The sequence below is a fragment of the Papio anubis genome, chromosome 8 (genome assembly GCF_008728515.1).
Source record: "Papio anubis isolate 15944 chromosome 8, Panubis1.0, whole genome shotgun sequence".
Classification (NCBI taxonomy): domain Eukaryota; kingdom Metazoa; phylum Chordata; class Mammalia; order Primates; family Cercopithecidae; genus Papio; species Papio anubis.
Genome location: NC_044983.1, coordinates 25,549,878 through 25,575,017, shown reverse-complemented (window position 1 = coordinate 25,575,017; position 25,140 = coordinate 25,549,878). Strand labels below are relative to the sequence as shown.

Genomic DNA, 25,140 nt, shown 5'->3' with positions numbered 1-25,140 from the left:
AGATGGAAGAGTGCAGCCTGGCACATTAAAACCCCCACACAATTCTCTACATTCCTAACTCCCCATCTTCCGGCCAGGTGTCCAGTGTGACCTCGAAAACCACATGTAGAAGACAGTGCATCCTCCATCACCCTGATCCCCAAATGACTGTGTGAGGCAAAGCCCCTGGCAACTGCCCACTGAACTTCATATAAGCAAGAAGCAAAAATCACTTGCTCTAAGCCAGAGAGTTTGGACTTTAATTAATATTATTTGCTTCTGTGGCAGCTCCTCAGATGGTCGCCCAGGCTCATGTGGGACACCATACAAAGCTCACAGAGCAGTCACTCCATGACCGCTCCCCTCTGTCGAAAGGTCTCTCTTTCAAGTTGGCCAAAATCAAACTTTCTGGGCCTTTGTATTAGTTTGCTCCGGCTGCCATGAGTAAATACCAGTGTATGTGGTTTCAAGAACAGATATTTATTTTCTCACAGTTCTGGAGGCTGGAAGTCCAAGATCAAGGTGCTGGTGGGGCTGGTTTCTCCTGAGGCCTCTCTCCTTGGCTGGCAAACGGCCGTCTTTTCCTTGTGTCTTCACATGGACTTTCCCTTGTGTCCTCATGCTCCTGGCACCTCTCTGTGTGTGTCCTAATCTCTGCCTCTTCTCCCTTTTTTGAGGGTCTCTGCTCTGTCATCCAGGCTGGCATGCACTGATGTGATCACAGCTGACTGCAGCCTTGACCTCCTTGGCTCAAGGGATCCTCCCACCTCAGCCTCCTAAGTATGTGGAACTATAGGTGTGCACCACTATGGCCAGCTATTTTTTTTTTTTTAAAGACAGGATCTTACTATGACGCCCAGGCTGGCCTTGAACTCCTGGCCTCAAGTGCTGGGAATGCAGGAGTGAGCCACAGCTCCTGTCCATAATCTCTGCTTTTTCTGAAGAGACCAGTCAGATGAGATTAGGGCTCAGCCTTGTGACCTCATTTTAACTTCATTACCTCCTTGAATGCCTTTTTTTCAGACCCAGTCACATCCTAAGGTATTCGCGGTTAGGACTTCACTGTATTAATTTTGGGGGACACAGTCTAGCCCCTAATAGCCTTCCACCAGCAGGTCCCAGGCCTGTTCTCAGGAGTCCTTGAGGGCTTAGACTAACCCATCTCAGTAAATAGGAAATTCCTGAACAAGCAGTCCTTATGGTAGCTTTTGTACCTTACTGGAATCAGTTTCCCTGAGGCAGAAATAACAAGGAGCCTGCTACTGAGCACACGTGTGTGAATATCACCTTACGTCTGAACTCTGCTGCCAGACACGCTGTCAATCCTATTGCTGGAATGGTCACTTTTAGTCCTAAAGGTGTAACCCAAGAAAAAATTCATTCTCCTCAGTGACTCGGTTTTGTTACCTCTAAAATGGGGACATAAGCTAAGAAACCTACCTTCTCTATAACCATAGGAGACTCTGCCTGGGTGTCTGCAGAGGGGGACACAGGAGATGAGTCTCCCCACCTCTGTGGCATCTGGAGAAGACCTGGGGGCAGGGAGGTACTCAGCGTGATGCGGGAGGGCATCCTGGTGTCCCCTGATGGTCATGAGTCCATAGTCAGGGGGAGCCAAGGCCCGTGAGCAGGGCTGGTGCCCCTTAGGGCCCCTCCTGCCATGTGTCCTCAGTTTCCCAGATCACACACCAGGGGATGCCTCTGCTTTTGGGGGTGGGAAAAGTGGGGGATTCCTACTTTAATGATCCTCTTGTATGTTTGTGCAATTTACAAAGCCTGTTCATGACTGATGCCCACTGCCTTCCTCTGAGAGAGAGACATAGTCTCCCCTGTTTAAAAAGGGGTGATTTTTCTGTGGGGATATAAAAGGGCATAGCTGCTGTGAAAAACAGCACAGCATTTCCTCAAAAATTCAAAAATAGAATTTTGGCCAGGCACAGTGGCTCACGCCTGTAATCCTCATGCTTTGGGAGGCTGAGGCGGGTAGATCACGTGAGGTCAGGAGTTCAAGACCAGTCTGACCAATATGGGGAAACCCTGTGTCTATTAAAAATACAAAAATTAGCCAGAAATCACTTGATCCCGGGAGGCGGAGGTTGCAGTGAGCCAATATTGTGCCACTACACTGCAGCCTGGCCAACAGAGCAAGACTCCATCTGAAAAAAGAAATGATAATAATAAATAAAAGAAAAATAGAATTTCCATATGATCCAGCAATTCCAATCCTAGGTATACACCCAGAAGCATTGAAAACAGGGCCTCAAAGAGAGACATGCACACCCACGTTCATAGCAGCGCTATTCTCAATAGCCAAGAGGCAAAAGCAAGTCAGGCATCCTTGAATAGCTGAGGGGATAAACCCAATGTGGTCTATCAATACAGTGGAGTAGTTAGTATTCTATCCTAAAAAGGAAATTCAGACCCATGCCAGGACATAGGTCAACCTTGGAGACATTATGCTAAATGAAGTAAGCTGGTTACAAAAAGACAAATATTGTGATTCTACTTACATTAGGTCCCTACAGGAATCCAATTCACAGAGGAAAAAAGCAGGATGGCAGGTGCCAGGGGCTGGGGCAGGGGGAATGGAGAGTTCGTGTTTGATGGTGCAGAGTTTCATGTGGGGAAGATGAAAAAGTTCTGGAGGTGAATGGTGGTGATGACTGCACAACAATGTGCATATTCTTAACATCACTGAACTGTCCACACACACACACACACACACACACACACACAGGTGGTAAATTTTATATTATATGTATTTTTCCACAATGAAAAAAATAGAAGGGGGATGATGTTCATTTTTCCTTCTATCTTCCTCTTCCTCCTACCCTGAGACAAAGAGAAGTAAGATATGATTTACTTTCCCAGTTTCACAAGACAGGTATCTGTGGCTCAGGTATGCTGAAGGGACAGACCTAGCAAGTGACACGGGCACATGGGTTCCCTGACCCCAAGTCTGATGCGCTCTCTTCTCTGTTGCCTGGGACTTGTAGGTTTATAGAAGGAGAAATGAACAAAGCTTGGGCAAGATACTTTAAGGTTATGGAGTCATTGGGTGTACATTTTAATTTATTCATTAAAGACAAAAAAAATCAATCTTATCATGGGCTGAACTGTATCACTCTCAAAATTCACATGTTAAAGTCTTAGTGCCCAATACTTTTTTGTTTGTTTGTTTTTGGAGACAGAGTCTCGCTCTTGTTATCTAGGTCGGAGTGCAGTGGCACAATCTTGAATCATTGCAACCTCCACCTCCTGGGTTCAAGCTATTCTTGTGCCTCAGACTCCAGAGTAGCTGGGATTACAGGTGCCCACCACTATGCTTGGCTAAATTTTTATATTTTTAGTAGAGACGGGGTGTAGCCATGTTGGCCAGGTTGGTCTCGAACTCCGGACATCAACTGATCCACCCACCTCGGCCTCCCAAAGTGCTGTGATTACAGGAGTGAGCCACTGCACCCAGCCTTAGCCCCCAATACTTTAGAATGCGACTGTATTTGGAGATGAGGCCTTTATAGAAGTAACTAAGGTTAAAGGAGGTCATTAGGGTGGGCCCTAGTGCAATCAGACTGGTATCCTCATAAACAGAGGAAGTTCGGAAGCAGAAAGACACAGGGAAAAACAAAGTGAGGACACAGGGAGAAGGCGGTCATCTGCAAACCAAGGAGAGAGGCCTCAGGAGAAACCAACCCTGCTGGCACCTTGATCTTGGACTTCCAGCCTCCAGAACAGTGAGCGAATACGTGTCTATTGTTGAAGCCACACAGTCTGTAGTACTTTGTTACGGCAGCCTGAGCAAACTAACTCAGTTCCCTTTGAGGCAATGGCTGTGCATCCTTGGACGTGTGGCAGGCTCAGCTGAGTGCCAGCTCTCTCCTGCCTCTTCCTCCCTGTGCTCACAGGACGAGGGTGCTGTACTTCTGCAGGAGGCTGTGGACTAGGTGAGATCAGCGATTTTAGGTCAACCCAAACAAAGAAAGGTGCCTCAGACCTGGAGGAGCAGGCTAATACCCAGGCAACCCCAGGGACATCATGATGGCTGTCCCATTCACCTCAGGGAGGGACAGGCTTTTCTTAAGAGGCTTCGTTCTGAGCTGGGTGGAACTAAAGGGCTGCACCTGAGTGCCAGCAGCACACTCGGGCATGCCAGGTAGGGGCCCTGAAGCTTAGGGTAAACGTTCTCCACACTTACTCTCAAAAGTGAAGTCAGGATGGCCTTGAACATCCCACTCTTGCTGCCAGTTATCTGGCCCTGGCACTAACACTAGTATAAATTCTTGTCTCCCTGTTCACTGACTGCAGAGAAAGAGACAAGATGCTCCTTAGGGACATCATGCTGACTGCACGGCGAGTGACGGACTTCCAACTAGCGGTACCCGGGAGTCATACATGGACTCCATGGACAGCAGTTTCTCTGCTCGTGGTTTTCTCCTGAGTCCAGAAACCACAGACAATTGCAGGAAGCTTGGCTCGCTCGGAAGTCAAATTACCTGGATTCCGGTCACTTTTTCCAGTTCCCTCAGGGCTGTGTCAGTGTCCCGGACCAGGATGGTGACCATTCCCAAGTCACGGGCTGGCTTCAGATTAGACCCCACGTCATCCAAGAAGACAACCTAAGCCCAAAACAGCATGGAAGAATCCCAGAAAGAAACTCACCAGAATGCAAACAGGGGCTATTTTATGATGAGATTAAAAACCCTTTTTCTTTTGTAACCATCTACTGCAAAAATGGAAAGCATTTAATGACATCACATACGCATGAAAACACAGGTACATACGACCCCACACAGACCTACTGGCTTCAGCCACTTCTGAAATTGCAAGAGGATTAGGAGAGGATACACACTTATCAAGGTGACATTAAAATTCATCTGGGAAAATGAACAGGCATCAGTAGACCAAAAAACGTGTCTGGAAAAGAACTGTAGTGAGGGCTTAGAGTCAACAATTGATGAAGTTACAAAAGGCAGAAATTTGGCACTAGAAAAGAAACAGACATATCTATGAAATAGACTCAAATACACATAAGAATTTAGTTTCTAAGAAAAGTGTCATGTCCAATTGGTAAGGAAGATTGTTTAATGGCCTTGGTATGACTGGTTAACTGTTCAGGGGAATAAAGTGGATCCTTACTTTACATCTTACCCCCAGATAGATTTTTAATGAATCAAAAATTTGTATGTAGTAAGAAAGTGCTAGGCTTGGTGGCTCACACCTGTAATCCCAGCACTTTGGGAGACTGGAAGGATTGGTTGAAACCAGGAGTTCAAGACTAGCATAGACAATATAGTGAGACCCCTCGTTACAACAAAAAGTAAAAAATTAGCCATGCATGGTGGCATGAACCTGTGGTCACAGCCACTTGGGAGGCTGAGGCAGGAGGATCACTTGAGCTCAGGAGTTTGCGGCTGCAGTGAGCTATGACCGCACCACTGCACTCCAGCCTAGGTGACAGAGTGAGACTCCGTCTCTAGGAAAAAATAAATTAATTAGTTAATCAATAAAAAGAGAGAAAAATCCTGGAAGTCATAGAAAGCATGGATGCATGCATTTACTATCTTGGACAAGGGAAGTCTAGAATTCTAAGCAGCTCATCCAACCTGGAAGCCATCGATAGGAAGACTGATATATTCCTGTGCAGGCATAGATTCATAGCCCTGCTCTGAGGCTGACTGCAGGCACTGAGAAGAGCAGAAGCAAAGTCCAGGAGGAGAAAGGGGAGGTCCCAGGATGGAGCATGACGAGGACTCCAAGGTTTGCTCTGATCAGCTTGTGGGGAGGTGGAGGGTTGGAAATGTGAGGGAAAAGAACTTAATCTCCATCCAATCACCTTTTGCAGATTAAAGTAGGGACACCCAAAGAGAAGAGAGCTTTAGGATAGGTGATCTCTGGAGACAGGCTCAGGGCACAGGGTGTCTGGTGGCAGACCGTGGCTATACCGGAGCCCATCCCCACTCACCCTTTGTGGGGATGAACCTGACTACTAGTCTTGTGGCCTTGCAAGTCTCCTAGGATCTCCATTTCTTTGTAAGTAAACTGAGGCAACTGGGCTAAAACAGCTTTTACTGATGCCTATTTTGACCAAAGTTCTGTAAGAGCTATACAGTGGAGCCAAATGCCCACCTCTGGGAGAACTTTCTAGATCAAAGAATGGGTAACAGTCTTTTAGGAGAAGCCATGGTCTGGGAGAAGTGGACTCAGAGCTGTCCTGCCAGGCCCGAGATGTATCCCACCTGCTCACTCCTCAGTTTTTCTCTGGTTGCAATATCTCTGAACATCCTTCTCCACCGTAAGGAAGTGTCTCCGTACCTCGCTGGGGCTGGCCTTCAGGGTGTCCAGTAGAAACCTGTAGATCTGAGGTTCAGGTTTGACCATTCCCACCTGACACGACTCTATCAGGAAGTCAAAGTGCGTCTTCAGCTCACACATCAGCTGGGCCAGGCCATCTCTCTCAGCACGGTCATCCAGCCAGGTGTTGGTGAGGATGGCAGTTGTGAATCCTGAGCAAAAAGCCACCAGTGGAGGGACCAGCTATAGACCTTTGCCCTGAGATGCTCCAGATGCCCCCAGGGGACCCCAATGATGGGCCAAGCAGGTTGTGCTCACTTTTATCAATCTCTTATGCCCAGCTTTCCACTGACAAATTGGAAAATAATCATCTTGACCCATGAACACCTCTGACACAGACACAAGCGTGAGCTGCGTTCATTCAAGGCCTTCAGAAGCCCAGATGGAGACACTACCCTCCTTCCTCCTTGATAGCAGTGGAGCAGCACTCTTACATTCATCAGCTCGTTTGATCTCTACCACCTCAGGGGTGGACAGGGCCGATCTTCCCCTCCCAGATTCACAGATCAGCAAATAAGCTCAGGCAAGTTAGGAGCCGCCCAGAGCCACAAGGCGAAGGTCCAGCATTCTTTCTAGTCCATGCTACTGAAAACTCTGCTTGACTAAATTCCAGAATACCTGCCTTGGCAATCAGAGACTAGGTTCCTATTTCAAAACTAGAGAACTGTACATAGAGATAGGATTATCCTCTGGCTTTATCTGCCTAACCAGCGAGGGTGAGAACTAGGCAAGGCTGGAAAGAAGACACTGAAGAATTGATGGTGAGACTCTTCCCACGCAATAGGAGGGAGGAATTGCAGACACAGGATGGCTCAGCCACAACCAGGTAAGTCTACTGATAAGAGGGTGGAATGGTTTCAAGTATGCCTATGACAAGAGTCAGGTGCTCACACCAAGTCAATGCCTATGGATGAACTTGACCTCATGTCTTAGACTATGTGACATAATCTGAGCCCATGTCAGCCAACTCATAGCTTGGACACTCTGATACCCAGAGGCTGAGAAAATCACAGTTGCTAAAAAGGCCTTGTTTTTAAATCACTGTGACAAAAGATCGTGTCATTTGGGTCATTACTAATGTGCCATTGAAGGGGAGAATGATGCTCACGAGGCAGTCATGGGCATCAGTTGCTTTATTAAGTAAAATTCTGCCATTTTTCCAGCTATTCTAATGGTGCTGCTTTTGCCATTGGATAAAACTTGCTCTGGGGCCATGTTTAAAGAGGCTTTCCATCATGGCTCAGAAGATCTGTGATCTTAAAACTCACTTCTATGGATTCTGACCTAATGCTCCCAAGGGTTCTGTGTGGTCAGGTCTGAGAATGGCCAGTATCAGATCCTTACCTTTCTTCTTGAGCATGAGAGCTGCCTGGAGCATGGGGCGGTTGATCTTTCTGGCTGAAATCGCCTTGCCAAAGATTTCATTTACAGAGAAATTCTTGGGGAGGCTGACTTCAGAGGTCTCGGAGCACTTCCTGCAGTTTTCTTCCATGAGTGGTATCCACTGTCAAAGTGAAGTGAGGGGACAATTTGTACAGCCATTCAGAAAAGCTCTGGCAGGATCTACTATATCTAAACACATGCATTCCCTGTGACCAAGCAATTCCATTCCTGGACACATACCCACTGGAAATGTCAACATATATTCTCCAAGAGACATGGCCAAAAATGTTCATAGCTGTACTCTTCCTAGGAGTCCCAAACCAGAAACCACCCAAACGCCCAATAACAACAGAATGGATAGACTGTATTATATTCACCCACAGTCATAGCAGTGCTATCCCTAAGAGCCCATCTCAGCTGCTATACTCTTAGCCCATCTCAGTTGCTATAACAAAAGACCAGAGTCTGGGTGGCTCATAAACAGCAGAAATTTATTTCTCACAGTTCTGAAGGCTGGGAAGTCCAAGATCAAGGCTCCAGCAGATTTGGTGTCTGGTTAGGGCCTGCCTTCTCTTTAACAGATGGCACCTTCTTGCTGTCTTCACATGGCAGAAGGGGCTCGATAGCTCTCTGGGATCTCTTTTATAAGTGCACTGATCTCACTCCTCAGGGTTCCACCCTCATGACCCAATTACATCCTGAAGGCCCCACCTCTTAATTACATCACCTTGGGGGTTAGGATTTCAACATAGGGATTTTGGGGGGGACACAAACACTTGGACCATAGCAAGCCCCAAACTGGAAACTACCCAAATGTACACTGTTATGGGCTAAACTGTGTCCTCTAAAAATTCCTGTGTTGAAGTCCTAACCCCCAGAGCCTCATGATGTGACTATATTTGGAAACCAGGACTTTAAAGAGGTATTTAAGGTAAAATGAAGTCATTACGATGAATCTTAATCCAGTATGACTGGTGCCCACATAAGAAGAGGAGATGAGGACATAGACACACACAGAGGGATGACCATGTGAGGACACAGGGAGAAGACAGCCAAGAACTTGCTTTTTTCCCCTCTTTCTCTGCTTTCTACCATGTGAGGCTACAGTAAGGAGGTGGCCATCTGCAAACCAAGAAGAGAGCCCTCACCAGACACTGAACCTGCCAGTGCCTTCATCTTGGACCTCCCAGCCTCCAGAACTGTGAGCTATACACGTTTGTTGTTTAAGCCACACAGTCTATGGCATGTTTGCTGTAGGTAGCAGCTGAAGGTGCTATATAAGACACAAATACAATCGTATTAGCAAACTAATACACTCACTAATAGCAGAATGGATTGTGATATCTATACATCATCATAGCAGCACTATTTGTAATAGTCCCAAACTGAAAACTACCCAGGCCCCCATCAATAGAAGAATGGATAGATTGGGGTATATCAATGTGATGGAATGCCATGCAGCAATGAGAATAAAATGATCAATGGCAGCATGCAACAACTATGAGTCTCACTCATACAATGTTGAGCAAAAGATGACAGACACAAAAGGGCTGATCTGCACCATTCCATTTACATAAAGTCCAAAACAGGTAAAATGTTCTGTTGGGATAGAAGTCAGAAAGGTACTACTCTTGGAGGGATGGTGTCTAGAGCGGGGATATGTGTTGCCTACAGCACTGAGAATGTTTTGTTTCTTGATCTGGGTGCTGGTGACAGCAGTATACTCAATGTGTGGAAAGTCATCAAGCTATACGCTATGTGTACTTTTCTGTCTGTATAGTATATACTTTTCTGTCTGTATAGTATATACATGTATATGTATATACATGAAAAGTTAAAAGATGACATTCATTCCCAAGATAAGACTTTTTTTTTTTAAGACAAGTCAAGTGTAAATAGACTTTAGCATGATATAATTTAGTCTTCCAGGCTTCTTCCCTCTAGCCATGCCGGTTTCCTAGAAGTTACACACAGACTATCAGAAACCACTAAAGGAGTCTAAATGAAACACAGGATTTTCATAGCAATTACTAGAAATTCACTCTAAATTCTGTATATTCATTGAAAATATAGGCTGGGCATGGTGGCTCATACCTGTAATCCTAGCATTTTGGAACACCAAGGTGAGCGGATTGTTTGAAACCAGGAGTTCAAGACCAGTCTGGGTAACATGGTGAAATCCCATTTCTAGCAATAATAATAATAATACAAAACACAGCTGGGCATGGTGATGTGTGCCTGTAGTCCCAGCTACTTGGGAGGCTGAGGTGGGAGCATCATCTGAGCCCAGGAGGTAAAGGCTGCAGTGAGCCATGATTGTGCTACTCCACTGCAGCCTAGGCAATAGAGTAAGACCCTGTCTCAGAAAAAGAAGAAAGAAGGAGAAGAATATATATAGCATTTCCCTCTTTCTTACCTTCCAACAATATTACTGATGTTTTTTTATGGATTAAATAAAGTCAATAATTCAATAATGTTCTTCCCAATAGTTTCATCACAGTTTTCATTCACCAGTTGCCACAATATATTAGCATGTATGTTTTAAGGTGACTGCAATATTCCCATTAATACCATTAATACAACATTTGCCTTCACAGAAAAGGTGGGTGTTTGCTATTATGGTGGGCCCTAAGTTCGGGGAGATAGGCACATAGGCAGAGAATGTCCATCCAAAGGGCTCTGTGTGGTGATGTCCCCTCACCTGGGAAAGTGTGATCTCTCCTCTCATGAGCCGGGTAGTGGCACCCTCCAGGCCCCCTTTATGGAAAGCATCATTCAGAAGGCCTCTGGAAAACACAAAGAACATCAGGAACGTTCTGTGGATTTCGTCATGGCAGCACATGGAAGCAGATGCTGTTCATATTCATTGAGAAGCAGCCACTAGAAAGGCATACTGCCAGGAACCGGAAAATGCAAACGCAGTTCAAATTGTGATCTTTGTCCACAAGGACCCAATCAGCTGAGGATATGAGACCATACAGTAAATCACAATGTGTTCCACGGAGAAGCTGCTCATGGGAAACCACCTGATAGCAGCTTCAACCAGAGGTGCTTCCTACTTTACCATTTAAGGGTCAGAACCAAGAGTGGGCACGTGGCCATTACTGTCCTCGTGTGCACCAGGCATGGTCTCGAAGAACTTTTTCATGAGTTCACCTTCTTCAAAAAGAATGGAATATGTTTTTTCTGGTTTTGATTCTGCCTGTCTAGTTTCTATTTTATCTTAATCTCATCTTCTAACCTTTAAAAAGTTTCCTGTATTAGTCTGTTCTCACACTGCTATAAAGAAGTACCTCAGATCAAGTAATTTATAAAGAAAAGAGATTTAATTGGTTCATGGTTCTGAAGGCTGTAGAGGAAGCATGGCTGGGGAGGCCTCAGGGAACTCACAATCATGGTGGAAGGTGAAGGGGAAGCAAGGCACGTCTTACATGGTTGGAGCAGGAGGAAGAGAGAGAGGGGAGAAGTGCTACACGCTTTTATAAACTAGATCTCATGAGAACTCACCATCACGAGAACAGCAAGGAGGAAATCCACCCCCATGATCCAATCACCTCCCACCAACTCCCTCCTCCAACATTAGGGATTACAGCTGGACATGAGATTTGCGTGGGGACACAAATTCAAACCATATCAATGTGTTAAGTTGTGTGCCCCCATCCCAAATACATACATTGAAGTTCTAACTTCCAATACCTCAGGATGTGACTGTATTTGGAGAGTGGGTCTTTAAGGGGTAATTTAAGTTAAATAAGATCATACAGGTGGGCTCTAATCCAACAACAGGACTGGTGCCCTTATAAGAAGATTAGGACACAGACACACACAGAGGGTCAACCATGTGAGGACACAGGGAGAAGAACACTGTTAACAAGCCAAGGAGAGAGGCCTCAGAAGGAACCAACCCTGCTGACATCTTGATCTTGGACTTCCAGCCTCCAGAGCTGTGAGAGAAAACATTTCTATTGTTGCCATGCAGTCTATGTTTGCTGTTATAGCAGCCCCAGTAAATAAATACACTGAGTAACAGAACAAATGTATTTATGTGTACAAATGCATTTGTTCTGTTACTCATGTCTGGAAAGTAATTTTAACTGGCTTGCCAATTCCAGATGAATTCCAGTTGAATTGGCAAGCCAGTTAAAATTACCAGCCCTGAGTAACAGAACAAACATCCCCATCCCGGGAGCTTTATTTTTGATAATAGTCAAGTATACCTTTTATCAGACAGCCTCTTGCAGGTAACAGTGGTCAGCTCTGGACCAACTATAAGGAGACGTATACCTAATATCTGTGGCCTTGCTCAACTTTTCAATGTCAGCAATGGTTTGCCCATACCTTTGCCAACAGTTTTTGGTTTTTTAAAACAGCTTTCTTAAGGTATAATTACTGCTATGGTTTGAACATTTGTCTCCTCTGAAGCTCATGTTGAAATTTAATCCCCAATGTGGCAATATTGAGAGGTGGGCCTTTAAGAAGTGACTGGGTCATGAGGGCTCCACCTTCATGGATGGATTAATTCATCCATGGGATAATGGGTTAATGAGTTAATGGGTTATCATGGGATTGGGACTAGTGGCTTCACAAGAAGTGGAAGTAAGGCCTGAGCTAGCACATTGAGCCTCCTCACCATATGATGCCCTGTGCTACCTTGAGACTCTGCAGAGAGTCCCTACCAGCAAGAATGCCCTCACTAGATGCAACCCCTCAACCTTGGAATTCTCAGCCTCCATAACTGTAAGAAATAAATTCCTTTTCTTTATAAATTACCCAGTTTCAGATATCGTGTTGTAAGCAACAGAAAATGGACTAAGACAATTACATAGCATTAAATTTATGTATTATGATGATTCAATGATTTGCAGTAAATTTACAGTTGTGTAAGCATCACCACATTCCAATTTTAGAACATTTCCACCTTCTCCAAAAGACTCCTGGTCCCTTTCAGTATCTGCTCCTCAGTATTAAGAAGCAACGTAATATTCAACTTAACAATCCTATTGAGCATCTTAGGTATGCGAGGCATTGTACTATGTGCTGTGATGCAAAAGTGGAAAAATATGATGCTATTCATAGGAAGCTCACAGAAGAACAAGGAAGGCAAGGTATAAACAAATAACTACAACACACTAGGTGAGTGGGAAAACAAGGGGAAAATTATTCCTTCTTCCTGTAGAATGGCAGATGATAAAAGAAGAGGAACTAAGGAAAGAATATAACTACAAGCAAGAAGATACCACTGAATCTATAAAACAAGGGCAGGTGGTCATTAAAAAAAAAGCAACCTGATACAACAAGAACATTCTTGGTATTGGAAAACATGAATTCCCAATTTTAAGGATGCTTAATGAAGGCAGTGAACAGTAAAATGGCTTTCATAGAAAATGAAATTGTTGAATCAAAGGACAAGGAATGCTCTCTTCGGCCTTTGTTACAAGCAGGCTTTAAAAAAAAGGGAACTAGGAAGGGGTGGATGGAAAGTTATCTGACAGGATTTCTCGCTGGTTTACAGAAACAATATTGGTTAGTGATTGGCTAGGTGGCAGGCCACGTTTCCATTAGCAACCAGAACAGTCAGTTTCCTTGAACCCTTTACTATAATTTTGATGAATGCATAAGTTAAACAAAGAATTGGAGAAACTAGTGCCTGAGTATGAGGGGTAGGTTGTGAAAAGAAACCCATAAAGATCCCGCCAGGGTTTTTTCAGACCCCAAAGTCTGACTGAATAATAATAGCATTCTTACACATACACCTCCTATCAGGGTCCACTAAGATTAAGAAACTGTCCAAGACTCTCGGGAAAGCTTTCCAGACCCTACATCCTAAAGATTAGATAGCGATTGCATGAAACACTCCTGCTTGTAGGTACAATCCCACACATAGCATGGAGCTTAAAATGTATATAAGCACTAGAAAAAAAATGCAACTTTGAGCCTGGTGAGTTACTCCAACCTTCTCCCATAACAGGTTGCAGAAATAAACTCCCTTCTTTCCCAGTCTTGTCTGCATCTTGTTATTGGACCATGGGAACAAGCAGCTGGACCTCATTCTGTTCAGGAACAGCTACACATTTGTGGAAGTTGATCATCTGAATTGATTCTATACTCAACTAAAACAGAGTGGAGAAGCCAAGGGGAAAAAACATCCAAGGTTCAAAACATTGTTCCAAGAATGTAATTCTGAGAAAAAGAGAAAGGAAGAAACCAGTCAGGCAGACAGTTAGGGTGAGTCCTCCGTTAAATTATTTCAAACAAAAGTGCAGCCAGTGAAATAAAGTTGTAAGCACAGATAATGGAACTTGCCTAAGACATACCCACAGCCGCACAGATAAGAAAGGTTATACAGGTGACTTGGCCAGATATCCCCGCAATGGAAAATTCCATCCCCTGACACATGCACAGTAAGGGCAACAAAGCAAAATGGAGTAACTCAAGCTAAGAGCCTGCAGCTGTACTAGGAGGATGGGGTGGAACTACCAGAAATGCACACCTTATGCAAATGAGATGCCCAGCCCCATATGGATTTCTTACAAAAACCTCTGTATCCAAACTGTGAATCAGCAACCCATTTTTCCAGGACCCCTCTCTGTGGCAGAGAGCTTTCTTCTTTCACTTGCTAAACTTCTTTCCTTTGTTAAACTTTGGCTCCAACCTCATCCTTGGTGTCCATATTCCTTAACTTTGGTTGTCAGACAAAGGACTCAGGGTACCACCTCAGCTAACAAGAAGATCGCTACATTGTGATGCACTGGTGAGACTGTAACAATTCTCTGCAAGCCCAACTGCTAGAACTGCTTGTTCTAACTGGAAACCAGTTTTAACTCTAGCTTCTCAGATAATTTGCTACAACTCTAGGACCAATTTTTCCCATGGCTGTTGCTCACCAATCAGAGTTTGGCAGCTCCCCAAACTCTTAGAGTGCCAATGAACTTTCTCAAAGAGCAATTCACACCATTTCTCCTTTTTCATAAAACCTCTAACTTTGTCTTTGTTCTTGGGACATATCAAAGACCACCGGATCTGCGTGTGTGCCCCAAATTGCAACTCTTTCTTCCCAAATAAAACATTAAATTTAGAGATTAATCTCTACATCTCTATTTTGACTTTGACACACTGTTGAATTATAGGGTGTGAGTTATGGTGTCCAGTGTATGGCATTTTATGGCTACTTGGTTTCAGTTAGTCTACAGCCTACCTAGCCAGTGACTTCAAGAAGTAATTAGCTAATGGCAGAGAGTGAGCTGTGTAAAGCAAACTAAATATGGCCTGAGAAGGACTCTGTACTTCTATATTTGAGTCCTTGTAGACGAACTGCAACCTAACTTAATAGGTAGACAAGACTGAAACCCTAACTTACGAGTAGCACCTGTAACAATAGCTGAATCTTGGCCAATCCGAGTGGCTGTACTTCAACCATTCATACACTGCTGAGTGTTCAAACTGTGTTCAAATAAGGCAAATGCTGAGCTGTAACTAATCCAGCTATTCTGTACCTCACTTCCAGTTTCCGTAGGTCATTCCCGTTTTTTGTCTGTAAATCTTCTTCTACCACCTGGCTGTGTGGAAGTCTCTGTGAATCTGCTGTGATTCTGGGGGCTGCCCAACTCGCAAATCATTCATTGTGAGACCTGAGGCCAGCTGGACTTCTGGGGACAGGGGGAACTTTCCTGTCTTACAAGAGGATTGTAAAATGTACCAATCAGCACTCTGTAAAATGCACCAATCAGTGCTCTGTAAAACGCACCAATCAGTGCTCTGTACAATGCACCAATCAGCAGGATTCTAAAAGTAGCGGGGAAGATTGAAAAAAGGGCACTCTGATAGGACAGAAACGGACACGGGAGGGGACAATAAGAGAATAAAAGCTGGCAACCCCAGCCAGCAGTGGCAACCTGCTTGGGTCCCCTTCTACACTGTGGAAGTTTTGTCCTTTTGCTCTTCACAATAAACCTTGCTACCGCTCACTCTTTGGGTCTGTGCCATCTTTAAGAGCAGTAACACTCACCGCAAATGTCCGCGGCTTCATTCTTGAAGTCAGCAAGATCACGAACCCACCAGCAGGAACCAACTCCCGACATATCTTGGTGGCTCGTCTAGGATATCACCATGCAGTAAGTACCATCGGACCTCTTTTGCTTGCTATTCTGTCCTATTTTTCCTTAGAATTCAGGGGCTAAACACCAGGCACCTGTCATCCAGTTAAAAGCAAGTAGCGTGGCTGTCAGACTAAAGACATGGGTGACAGGCTTTCTGGGAAAGGCAAGGGTGCAGGTTTTCGAGAATGCATTGGTAAGGGCCACTAAATCTGACTTTCACTAAATCCGACCTTCCTCGGTCCTCTTTGTGGTCTGGAAGGAAAACAAGTGTTTCTGCTGCTGCTTCGGTGAGTGCAACTATTTGGAAGAGCAGGGCTCAGGGACCATTGCAGGTTCTTGGGTGGGGTGGGCGTGGGGAGCAGACCAAAACTGCAGGCGGTATTTTACTTTCAGATAAGAAACACTCAGGCATCAACAAGCTCACCCTTGAAATACATCCTAAGCCATTGGGACTAATTTGACCTGCAAACTCTGAAAAAGAAGCAGCTTATTTTTTTTCTGCACTATGGCCTGGCCCCAATATTCTCTCTCTGATGGGGAAAATTGTTCACCTGAGGGAAGTATAAATTACAATACTATCCTGGGGCTTGACCTTTTCTGTAAGAGGGAAGGCAAATGGAGTTAAATACCTTATGTCCAGGCTTTCTTTTCATTAAAGGATAATCCACAACTACGCAAAACTTGCAATTTACATTCCACAGGAGGAGCTCTCAGCTTACCTCCATATCCTAGCCTCCCTACAGCTCCTCTTCCTGTTAATGATAAGCCTCCTCTAATCTCCCGCCACCCAGAAGGAAACAAGCAAAGAAATCTCCAAGGGACCATAAAGCCCCCGGGCTATCGGTTATGTCCTCTTCAAGCTGTAGGGGGAGGGGAATTTGGCCCAACCTGGGTACATGTCCCCTTCTCCCTCTCTGATTTAAAGCAGATCAAGGTAGACCTGGGGAAGTTTTCAGATGATCCTGATAGGTATACAGATGTCCTACAGGGACTAGGGCAAACCTTTGACCTCACTTGGAGAGATGTCATGCTATTGTTAGATCAAACCCTGCCCTTTAATGAAAAGAATGTAGTTTTAGCTGCAGCCTGAGAGTTTGAAGATACCTGGTATCTTAGTCAAGTAAATGACAGAATGACAGCTGAAGAAAGGGACAAATTCCCTACCGGTCAGCAAGCCGTCCCCAGTATGGATCCCCACTGGGACCTAGACTCAGATCATGGGGACTGGAGTTGCAAACATCTGTTAACCTGTGTTCTAAGAGGACTAAGGAGAATTAGGAAAAAGCCTATGAATTATTAAATGATGTCCACCATAACTCAGGGAAAGGAAGCAAATCCTACCTTCCTTGAGCAGCTAGGGGAGGCCTTAAGAAAATATACTCCCCTGTCACCCGACCCCCTCGATGGTCAATTGATCCTAAAAGATAAGTTTATTGCCCAATCAGCCGCAGATATCAGGAGAAAGCTCCAAAAGCTACCCTTGGGCCCTGAACAAAATTTGGAGGCATTATTAAACTGGCACCCCCAGTGTTCTATAATAGGGACCAAGAGGAACAGGCCAAAAAGGAAAAGTGAGATAAGAGAAAGGCTGCAGCCTTAGTCATGGCCCTCAGACACACAAACCTTGGTGGTTCAGAGAAGACAGAAAATGGAGCAGGCCAATCACCCAGTAGGGCTTGTTATCAGTGTGGTTTGCAAGGACACTTTAAAAAATATTGTCCAACAAGAAACAAGCTGCTCCCTCACCCATGTCCACTATGCCAAGGCAATCACTGGAAGGCACACTGCCCCAGAGGACAAAGGTTCTCAGGGCCAGAAGCCCCCAACCAGATGATCCAACAACAGGACTGAGGGTGCCTGGGGCAAGCACCAGCTCATGTCATCACCCTCACTGAGCCCCGGGTAAGTTTAACCATTGAGGCCCAGGAAATTGACTTCCTCCTGGACACAGGTGCAGCCTTCTCAGTGTTAATCTCCTGCCCCGGATGGCTGTCCTCAAGGTCCCTTACCATCCAAGGAATCATGGCACAGCCTGTAACCAAGTATTTCTCCCACCTTCTCAGTTGTAATTGGGAGACTTTTCTCTTTTCACACGCCTTTCTTATTATGCCTGAAAGTCCCACACCCTTATTAGGGAGGGACATATTAACCAAAGCTAGATGTATTATCTATATAAACATGGGGAACAAGTTACCCATTTGTTGTCCCCTACATGAGGAGGGAATCAACCCTGAAGTCTGGGCATTGGAAGGACAATTTGGAAGGGCAAAAAATGCCTGCCCAGTCCAAATCAGGCTAAAAGGTCCCACCACTTTTCCTTATCAAAGGCAATATCCCTTAAGGCATGAAGCTCATAAAGGATTACAGGATATTTTTAGACATTTAAAAGTTCAAGGCTTAGTAAGAAAACGCCGCAGTCCCTGCAACACGCCAATTCTAGGAGTACAAAAACCAAATGTTCAGTGGAGACTAGTACAAGATCTTAGACTCATCAATGAGGCAGTAATTCCTCTATATCCAGCTGTACCCAACCCCTATACCCTGCTCTCTTAAATACCAGAGGAAGCAGAATGGTTCATTGTTCTGGACCTCAAAGATGCCTTCTTCTGTATTCCCCTGCAATCTGACTCCCAGTTTCTCTTTGCCTTTGAAGATCCCACAGACCACACATCCCAACTTACATGGACAGTCTTGCCTCAAGGGTTTAGGGACAGTCCTCATCTGTTTGGTCAGGCACTGGCCCAAGATCTAGGCCACTTCTCAAGTTGAGGCACTCTGGTCCTTCAGTATGTGGATGATTTACTTACGGTTACCAGTTTGGAAGGCTCATGCCAGCAGGCTACTCTAGATCTCTTGAACTTTCTAGCTAATCAAGGGTACACGGCATCTAAATTGAAGGCCCAGCTCTGCCTACAACAAATCAAATATCTAGGCCTAATCTTAGCCAGAGGAACAAGTGCTCTCAGCAAAGAGCGAATACAGCCTATACTGCCTTGTCCTTGCCCTAAGACATTAAAACAGTTGTGGGGGTTCCTTGGGATCACCAGCTTTTGCCGACTATGGATTCCCGGATACAGCGAGATGGCCAGGTCACTCTTTAATCAAGGAGACCCAGAGGGCAAGTACTCATCTAGTAGAATGGGAACCAGAGGCAGAAACAGCCTTCAAAACCTTAAAACAGGCCCTAGTACAAGCTCCAGATTTAAGCCTTCCCAAAGGACAAGACTTCTCTTTATATATCACAGAGAAAGTGGGAATAGCTCTTGGAGTCCTTACTCAGACTCATGGGACAACCCCACAACCAGTGGCATACGTAAGGAAACTGATGTAGTGGCAAAAGGCTGGCCTCACTGTTTATGGGTAGTTGTGGCAGTGGCCATCTTAGTATCAGAAGCTATCAAAATAATACAAAGAAAGGATCTCACCGTCTGGACTACTCATGATGTAAATGGCATACTAGGTGCCAAAGGAAATTTATCGCTATCAGACAACCGCCTGCTTAGATACCAGGCACTACTCCTTGAGGGACTGGTGCTTCAAATACGCACGTGTGTGACCCTGAACCCTGCTACTTTTCTCCCAGAGGATGGGGAACCAATCAAGCATGATTGCCAACAAATTGTAGCCCAGACTTATGCCAGCGAAGAGGATCTCTTAGAAGTCCCCTTAGCTAATCCTGACCTTAACCTATATACTGATGGAAGTCCATTTGTGGAGAATGAGATATGAAGGGCAGGTTATGCCATAGTTAGTGATGTAACAGTACTTCAAAGTAAGCCTCTTCCCCCAGGAACCAGTGCCCAGTTAGCAGAACTCATGGCACTTACCCGAGCCTTAGAACTGGGAAAGAAAAAAAAATAAATGTGCATACAGATAGTAAGTATGCTTATCAAATCCTACATGCCCATGCTGCAATATGGAAAGAAAGGGAGTTCCTAACCTCTGGGGGAACCCCCATTAAATACCACAAGGAAATCATGGAGTTATTGCACGTAGTGCAAAAACCCAAGGAGGTGGCAGTCTTACACTGCCAAAGCCATCAAAAAGGTGAAGGAGAAAAGGCAGAAGGAAACAGGCAGACGCTGAGGCCAAATTGCTGCCAGGTGGAACCTCCCATTAGAAATACCTAGGAAGGACCCTTGGTATGGAACAAGGCTCTCCAAAAGATTAAGCCCCATTATTCCCCAACCAAAACAGAATGAGGACTTTCACGGGGGCATAGTTTTCTCCCCTCTAGGTGGTTAACGACAGAAGAGGGAAAGGTACTCATACCCGAAGCCAGCCAGTGGAAAATACTTATGAACCTCCATCAAACTTTTCATATGGGTATTGAGAACACTCATCAAATGGTCAAATCCCTATTTACAGGGCCAAATCTCCTCCAGACTGTCCAACAAGTAGTCAAAACCTGTGAGGTGTGCCAAAGGAATAATCCCTTGGTCCATCATAAGGCCCCTCGAGGACTAGCAGTTAGACTTCACCCATATGCCTAAGTCAAGGGAATTTCAATACTTGTTGGTCTGTGTTGATACCTTTACAAATTGGATAGAAGCCTTCCCCTGAAAGACAGAGAAGGCTCAAGAAGTAGTTAAAGTCCTAATTCATGAAATAATTCCTAGATTTGGGCTTCCCCAAAGCTTACAAAGCGACAATGGTCCGGCTTTTAAAGCCACGGTAACTCAGGGAATTTCCAGGGTGCTAGGGAGACAATATCACCTTCACTGTGCCAGGAGGCCACAATCTTCAGGAAAAGCCCACACAAGACCCTGTCACCATGAATACCATCTTAACTTTCCAAGCCCCTTTATGCATCCAATGCAATCTGTTATCAGGCCTGCCCCTGGGGCACCTACTATCCCATCAGTGTAATTACACCCTATAACTTCAAGCCCCAGCTGATCATACCAACTCCCGAGTCACCCAAACAGCTCCATTCAGATGGCTTGTCTGCTTCTCAGGGCCCCCCAAAATCATCACCTCCTCCCTGCTTAACAAACAGTCCAGGTTTTGTAATGGCAAACATACTCCCTGCATGACCATTCACCCCTGGACCCCCTGCAGCAGCGCCCCCACCACTAGTGAATGCCTTCGTATCCCTCTTTCAATTACTCTCTTGAATGGCTCCTAGTAGACACAAAACGTTTTTTCTCCAATGGGAAAACAGAACACAGGGAACCACTCAGTTTGCTCCCAACACCCCTTTCCAGCCGCTCACGGGAGCTACCTTGGCAAGTACTCTAGGAGTGTAGGAAAACGAAAACAACAAACTCACCTACCTTTTTAACATACACAACCAGTGTCTACCCAGCCAAGGCATATTCTTATGTGGAACTTCAACCTATATCTGCCTCCCCACCAACTGGACAGGCACCTGCACCTTAGTCTTCCTAAGTCCCAACACTGACATTGCCCCAGGAAATCAGACCCTATCAGTACCCCTCAAAGCTCAAGTCTGTCAGCACAGGGCCATACAACTAATACCCCTACTTATAGGGCTAGGAATGGCCACTGCTACAGGAACCAGTATAGCCAGTTTATTTCATTATCCTAATACCACACACTCTGAAAGGATTCCTCAGGCAGTTTGCAAGAAATAAATCTATCCTTACTCTACAATCCCAAATAGACTCTTTGGCAGCAGTGACTCTCCAAAACCGCCGAGGCCTAGACCTCCTCACTGCTGAGAAAGTAGGACTTTGCACCTTCTTAGGGGAAGAGTGTTGTTTTCACACTAACCAGTCAGGGATAGCACAAGACACCCCCTGGCATTTACAGGAAAAGGCTTCTGAAATCAGACAAGGCCTTTCAAACTCTTATACCAACCTCTGGAGTTGGGTGACATGGCTTCTCCCCTTTCTAGGTCCCATGACAGCCATCTTGCTATTAGTCGCCTTCAGTCCCTGTATTTTTAACCTCCTTGTCAAATTCGTTTCTTCCAGGATCGAGGCCATCAAGCTACAGATGGTCTTACAAACGGAATCCCAAATGAGCTCAACTCACAACTTCTACCAAGGACCCTGGACTGACCCACTGTCCCTTTGGCCTAGAGTTCCCCTCTGCAGGACACTACAACTGCAGGGCCTCTTCTTTGCCCCATCCAGCAGGAAGTAGCTAGAGCAGTCATCACGCAGTTCCCAATAGCAGGTGGCGTGTCCTGTAAGGAGGGGGTATTGAGAGGTGAGACCAGCTGGACTTCCTTGGTCGAGTGGGGACTTGGGGAAATTTCCTGTCTTACAAGAGGATTATAAAATGCACCAATCAGCACTCTGTAAAATGCACCAATCAGTGCTCTGTAAAACGCACCAATCAGCAGGATTCTAAAAGTAGCTAATCACAGGGAGGATTGAAAAAAGGGCACTCTGATAGTACACAAATGGAACATGGGAGGGGAGAATAAGGGAATAAAAGCTGGCCACCCCCGCCAGTAGCAGCAACCTGCTCAGGTCCCCTTCCATACTGTGGAAGCTTTGGCCTTTCCCTCTTCACAATAAACCTTGCTACCACTCACTCTTTGGATCCGTGCCATCTTTAAAAGCTGTAACACTCACCACGAAGGTCCATGGCTCCATTCCTGAAGTCAGCGAGACCACGAACCCACCAGTAGGAACCAACTCTGGACACAACTACAGCCTCGAACTGCTGGGCTCAAGCAATCCTCCTGCCTTAGCTTCCCAAGTAGCTGGGGCTACATGCATGCACTAATGTCTAGCTAATTTTATTTTTATTTTTGGAAAGACATGGTCTTGCTATTTTGCCCAGGCTGGTCTTGAACTCTCAGCCTCAAGTGATCCTCCTGCCTTAGCCTCCCAAAGCACAGAGATTACAGGCCTTTCCCTCAAGCTACTTGCCATCTCATCTTCCTTACTATATTAAAAGCAAAGGCTCCAGACATGGACTGCTGAGGTTGGATTTCTGCCTCTGCTCTTTAACAGCTATGCGATCTGGAAAGCTGGTTTCTTTCTGTGCCTCAGTTTCCTCATATGTAAAAGGAGGATATGAACAATGGCTTCCATGCCTGGTCTTCTTTTTTCACTTTATAAATAAGTGTACTTCTTTCTGAATGTAGGAATAATACATTGTTTGTTAATTTAAAAGTTGGAAACTACAAAAAAAAAAAAAAGAGAGAGAGAGAGAAAGAAAATCATTACATTATTCCTCATCCCATTTGATGTACTTTGGCCTACTTCTTCCACGCATTTTTCTGCATGTACCTTTTTTCCATAGTTGAAACCATATTGTATAAACAGCTTCAGATTCTGGTGGGCTGTTTTTTTCATGTAGTAGAACAGGTATTTTCCCAAGTCCCTGAACTCAGACTCTGCACACCCCATCTACCATTTCCCAGTGATGTGGCTTTGGGCGGTTGCTGCAGTTTGCTATTACACAACAAGTAAACCTGCAACCCACACCTGGGGACAGAACTTTCTTCTCTCCTGAATCTCAGCGCGCATGTTTAAGCGCCACCCCATTAGACAGGACGCAGCAGCAGTAGAAAGCTCCGTAACTCCTCTCCCTTTTGGAAAAGTTCACAGAAAGCAATTTTGGAGTCCTTAGCAAGGTTTAATTATGAACGTTTAGAAAGACGACGGATCGCCTCATCCGCACTAGGACTTCAGGGCCAGGTCTTCAGTTTCATGATTCGCATGAATCGCAGGGCTCCGGCACAGGAGCCATCTGAAAGCAGGGCTGCAAGTCCAGCCCGGCCTGCCTCCTGAGGCCCCGACCCATTGCGGCGGTGGCGCTGGGCCCCCTTACCTGGGCAGCGCCAGGGCCTCCTCCGTGCGGCCGAGGACGCCGAAGACCGCTGGCAGCGCCAGCACCCCGTCAAGGTCGAATACCGCCGCGCGCAGCGCCATGGCGGCGGGTCTGCAGCCTCGCACCCGGACACGCTGCTCACCCGGGTCCGGAGCGCAGGACCCGCCCAACTTGGCCCGGCTCTGCCCCGCCCCTGCCCTGGCCCCGTCTCCTCCCGAAGCCGCCTTAACCTGGCTCCGCCCCCTGCCCGGGTTAAGGCTGGACTCTGTCCGGCCGAGAAAGAGGCAGGGGGAGGGGCATGGGAAAGGGAGTCAGAGGGAGAGGGAGAGGAGACCGGGAAGGCGGGGACCCCAGGCTAGAATCTCGCCTCCAGATGTAATACCTTCTACTGTCCCAAAAGAAAGTCCAAAGTCTCATATGCCCCCTCCCCACGCCCCTGCAGTAACTGCTTGAAGAGGCAAACCCAGGCCCGGGCCTTCCTGGACGGGCTGACATCTCCCTGCGAAGTTGCCGGACTTGGAATGCCTGGAAAAGAGGCCACAGACCGCGTGTGTGTGTGTGTGTGTGTGTGTGTGTGTGTGTGTGTCAGCACATCCAGTGGCTTTTCTAGATTCAGAACATAAGACCATGTGTGTGTGTGTATGTGTGTGTGTGTCGGCATATCCAGTGACTTCCAGATTCAAAACATAAGACCCTGTTGGGGTGGCAGGGAGGGGGCATATCCAGTGACTTTCCTAGATTCAGAACAAAGGATCACAGATCCCTCACTATCCTGACCACTCCTCTAGGCACGCTCTTCTTTGCCAAGGCAAATGTGTTTCTAGAATAAAATGTGATGTTCCAGCTATGGTGTGCCAGGCCAGAATACTTCGATTTCAACCTCTTGTGGAATGAGGCTTAGAAGGACTAACTGTATGCTATTATTTTCCTTTTGTACATGCTACTTGTAATAATTCTGTCTAAAAATGTGCGAGGTTTGTTTTTAATCACCGATTTCCACACTACTGGCTCATTTATATTCCTAGAAAAACTAGAACTTTGGCTGGGAGTCCTTGAGCTGTTGTAGTGCAGCTCCGTGAATTAAAAACCATGTCTTTGGTGAAGATCAAACAGAGTGAGTGAGGTCTCCAACAGTGGAGAATTTACTCTTGAATGTGTCTCTGTGGATTTATCCAACATACCCTCTACCACGGAGCTTCAAGAACCTCGTGAGAGGTTGTCAGATACGTCACTGTAACTGGGAGGTCTACAACAGTCTCTGGATCTAGCAATCAACAACAGGATTGACCAGAGCCGTGGGTTTCCTCTGGGCTGTTTGCTCTTGGCAGGCTATGCTGTTGCTTCCTTCTCTAGCTTGGTAACCTCTTCTAGGCTCCTGCCTGGAGCAGTTATTAGTGTGTTCTGAGATTCTTGTCAAAGAAGCGGAGAGTGGCCCACACTGCCAAATGTTACAGGAAGAACTGAAAAAAAAAAACCGTCCAATTTTGAATTTGGATGACACTGGATGTTTCAGAACACTTTTTGTGGGCCCTTTGTGGTAGGAGCTAGATTACTCTGGATTTGAAGACTGAAAGAT

At 45.7% G+C, this 25,140-nt stretch overlaps 1 protein-coding gene across 2 annotated transcripts in view; it reads right to left on the bottom strand.

Annotated features, from left to right (window-relative positions):
• EPHX2 (epoxide hydrolase 2) overlaps nt 1-24,082 on the bottom strand; it is a 57,247-nt gene extending 33,165 nt beyond the window's left edge. The window contains exons 1-5 of one of the 2 annotated variants that reach the window (XM_003902583.3): nt 23,565-24,082; nt 10,415-10,499; nt 7,675-7,834; nt 6,292-6,482; nt 4,473-4,595 (exon numbers count right to left, since the gene is read on the bottom strand). In XM_003902583.3, coding sequence (XP_003902632.1) covers nt 4,473-4,595; nt 6,292-6,482; nt 7,675-7,834; nt 10,415-10,499; nt 23,565-23,665 — 660 coding nt within the window. In that variant the 5' untranslated portion in view covers nt 23,666-24,082. The remainder of the gene's footprint in view (nt 1-4,472; nt 4,596-6,291; nt 6,483-7,674; nt 7,835-10,414; nt 10,500-23,564) is intronic. The other variant, XM_003902584.3, reaches the window with a different exon arrangement.
• Nucleotides 24,083-25,140: the final 1,058 nt, after the last annotated feature.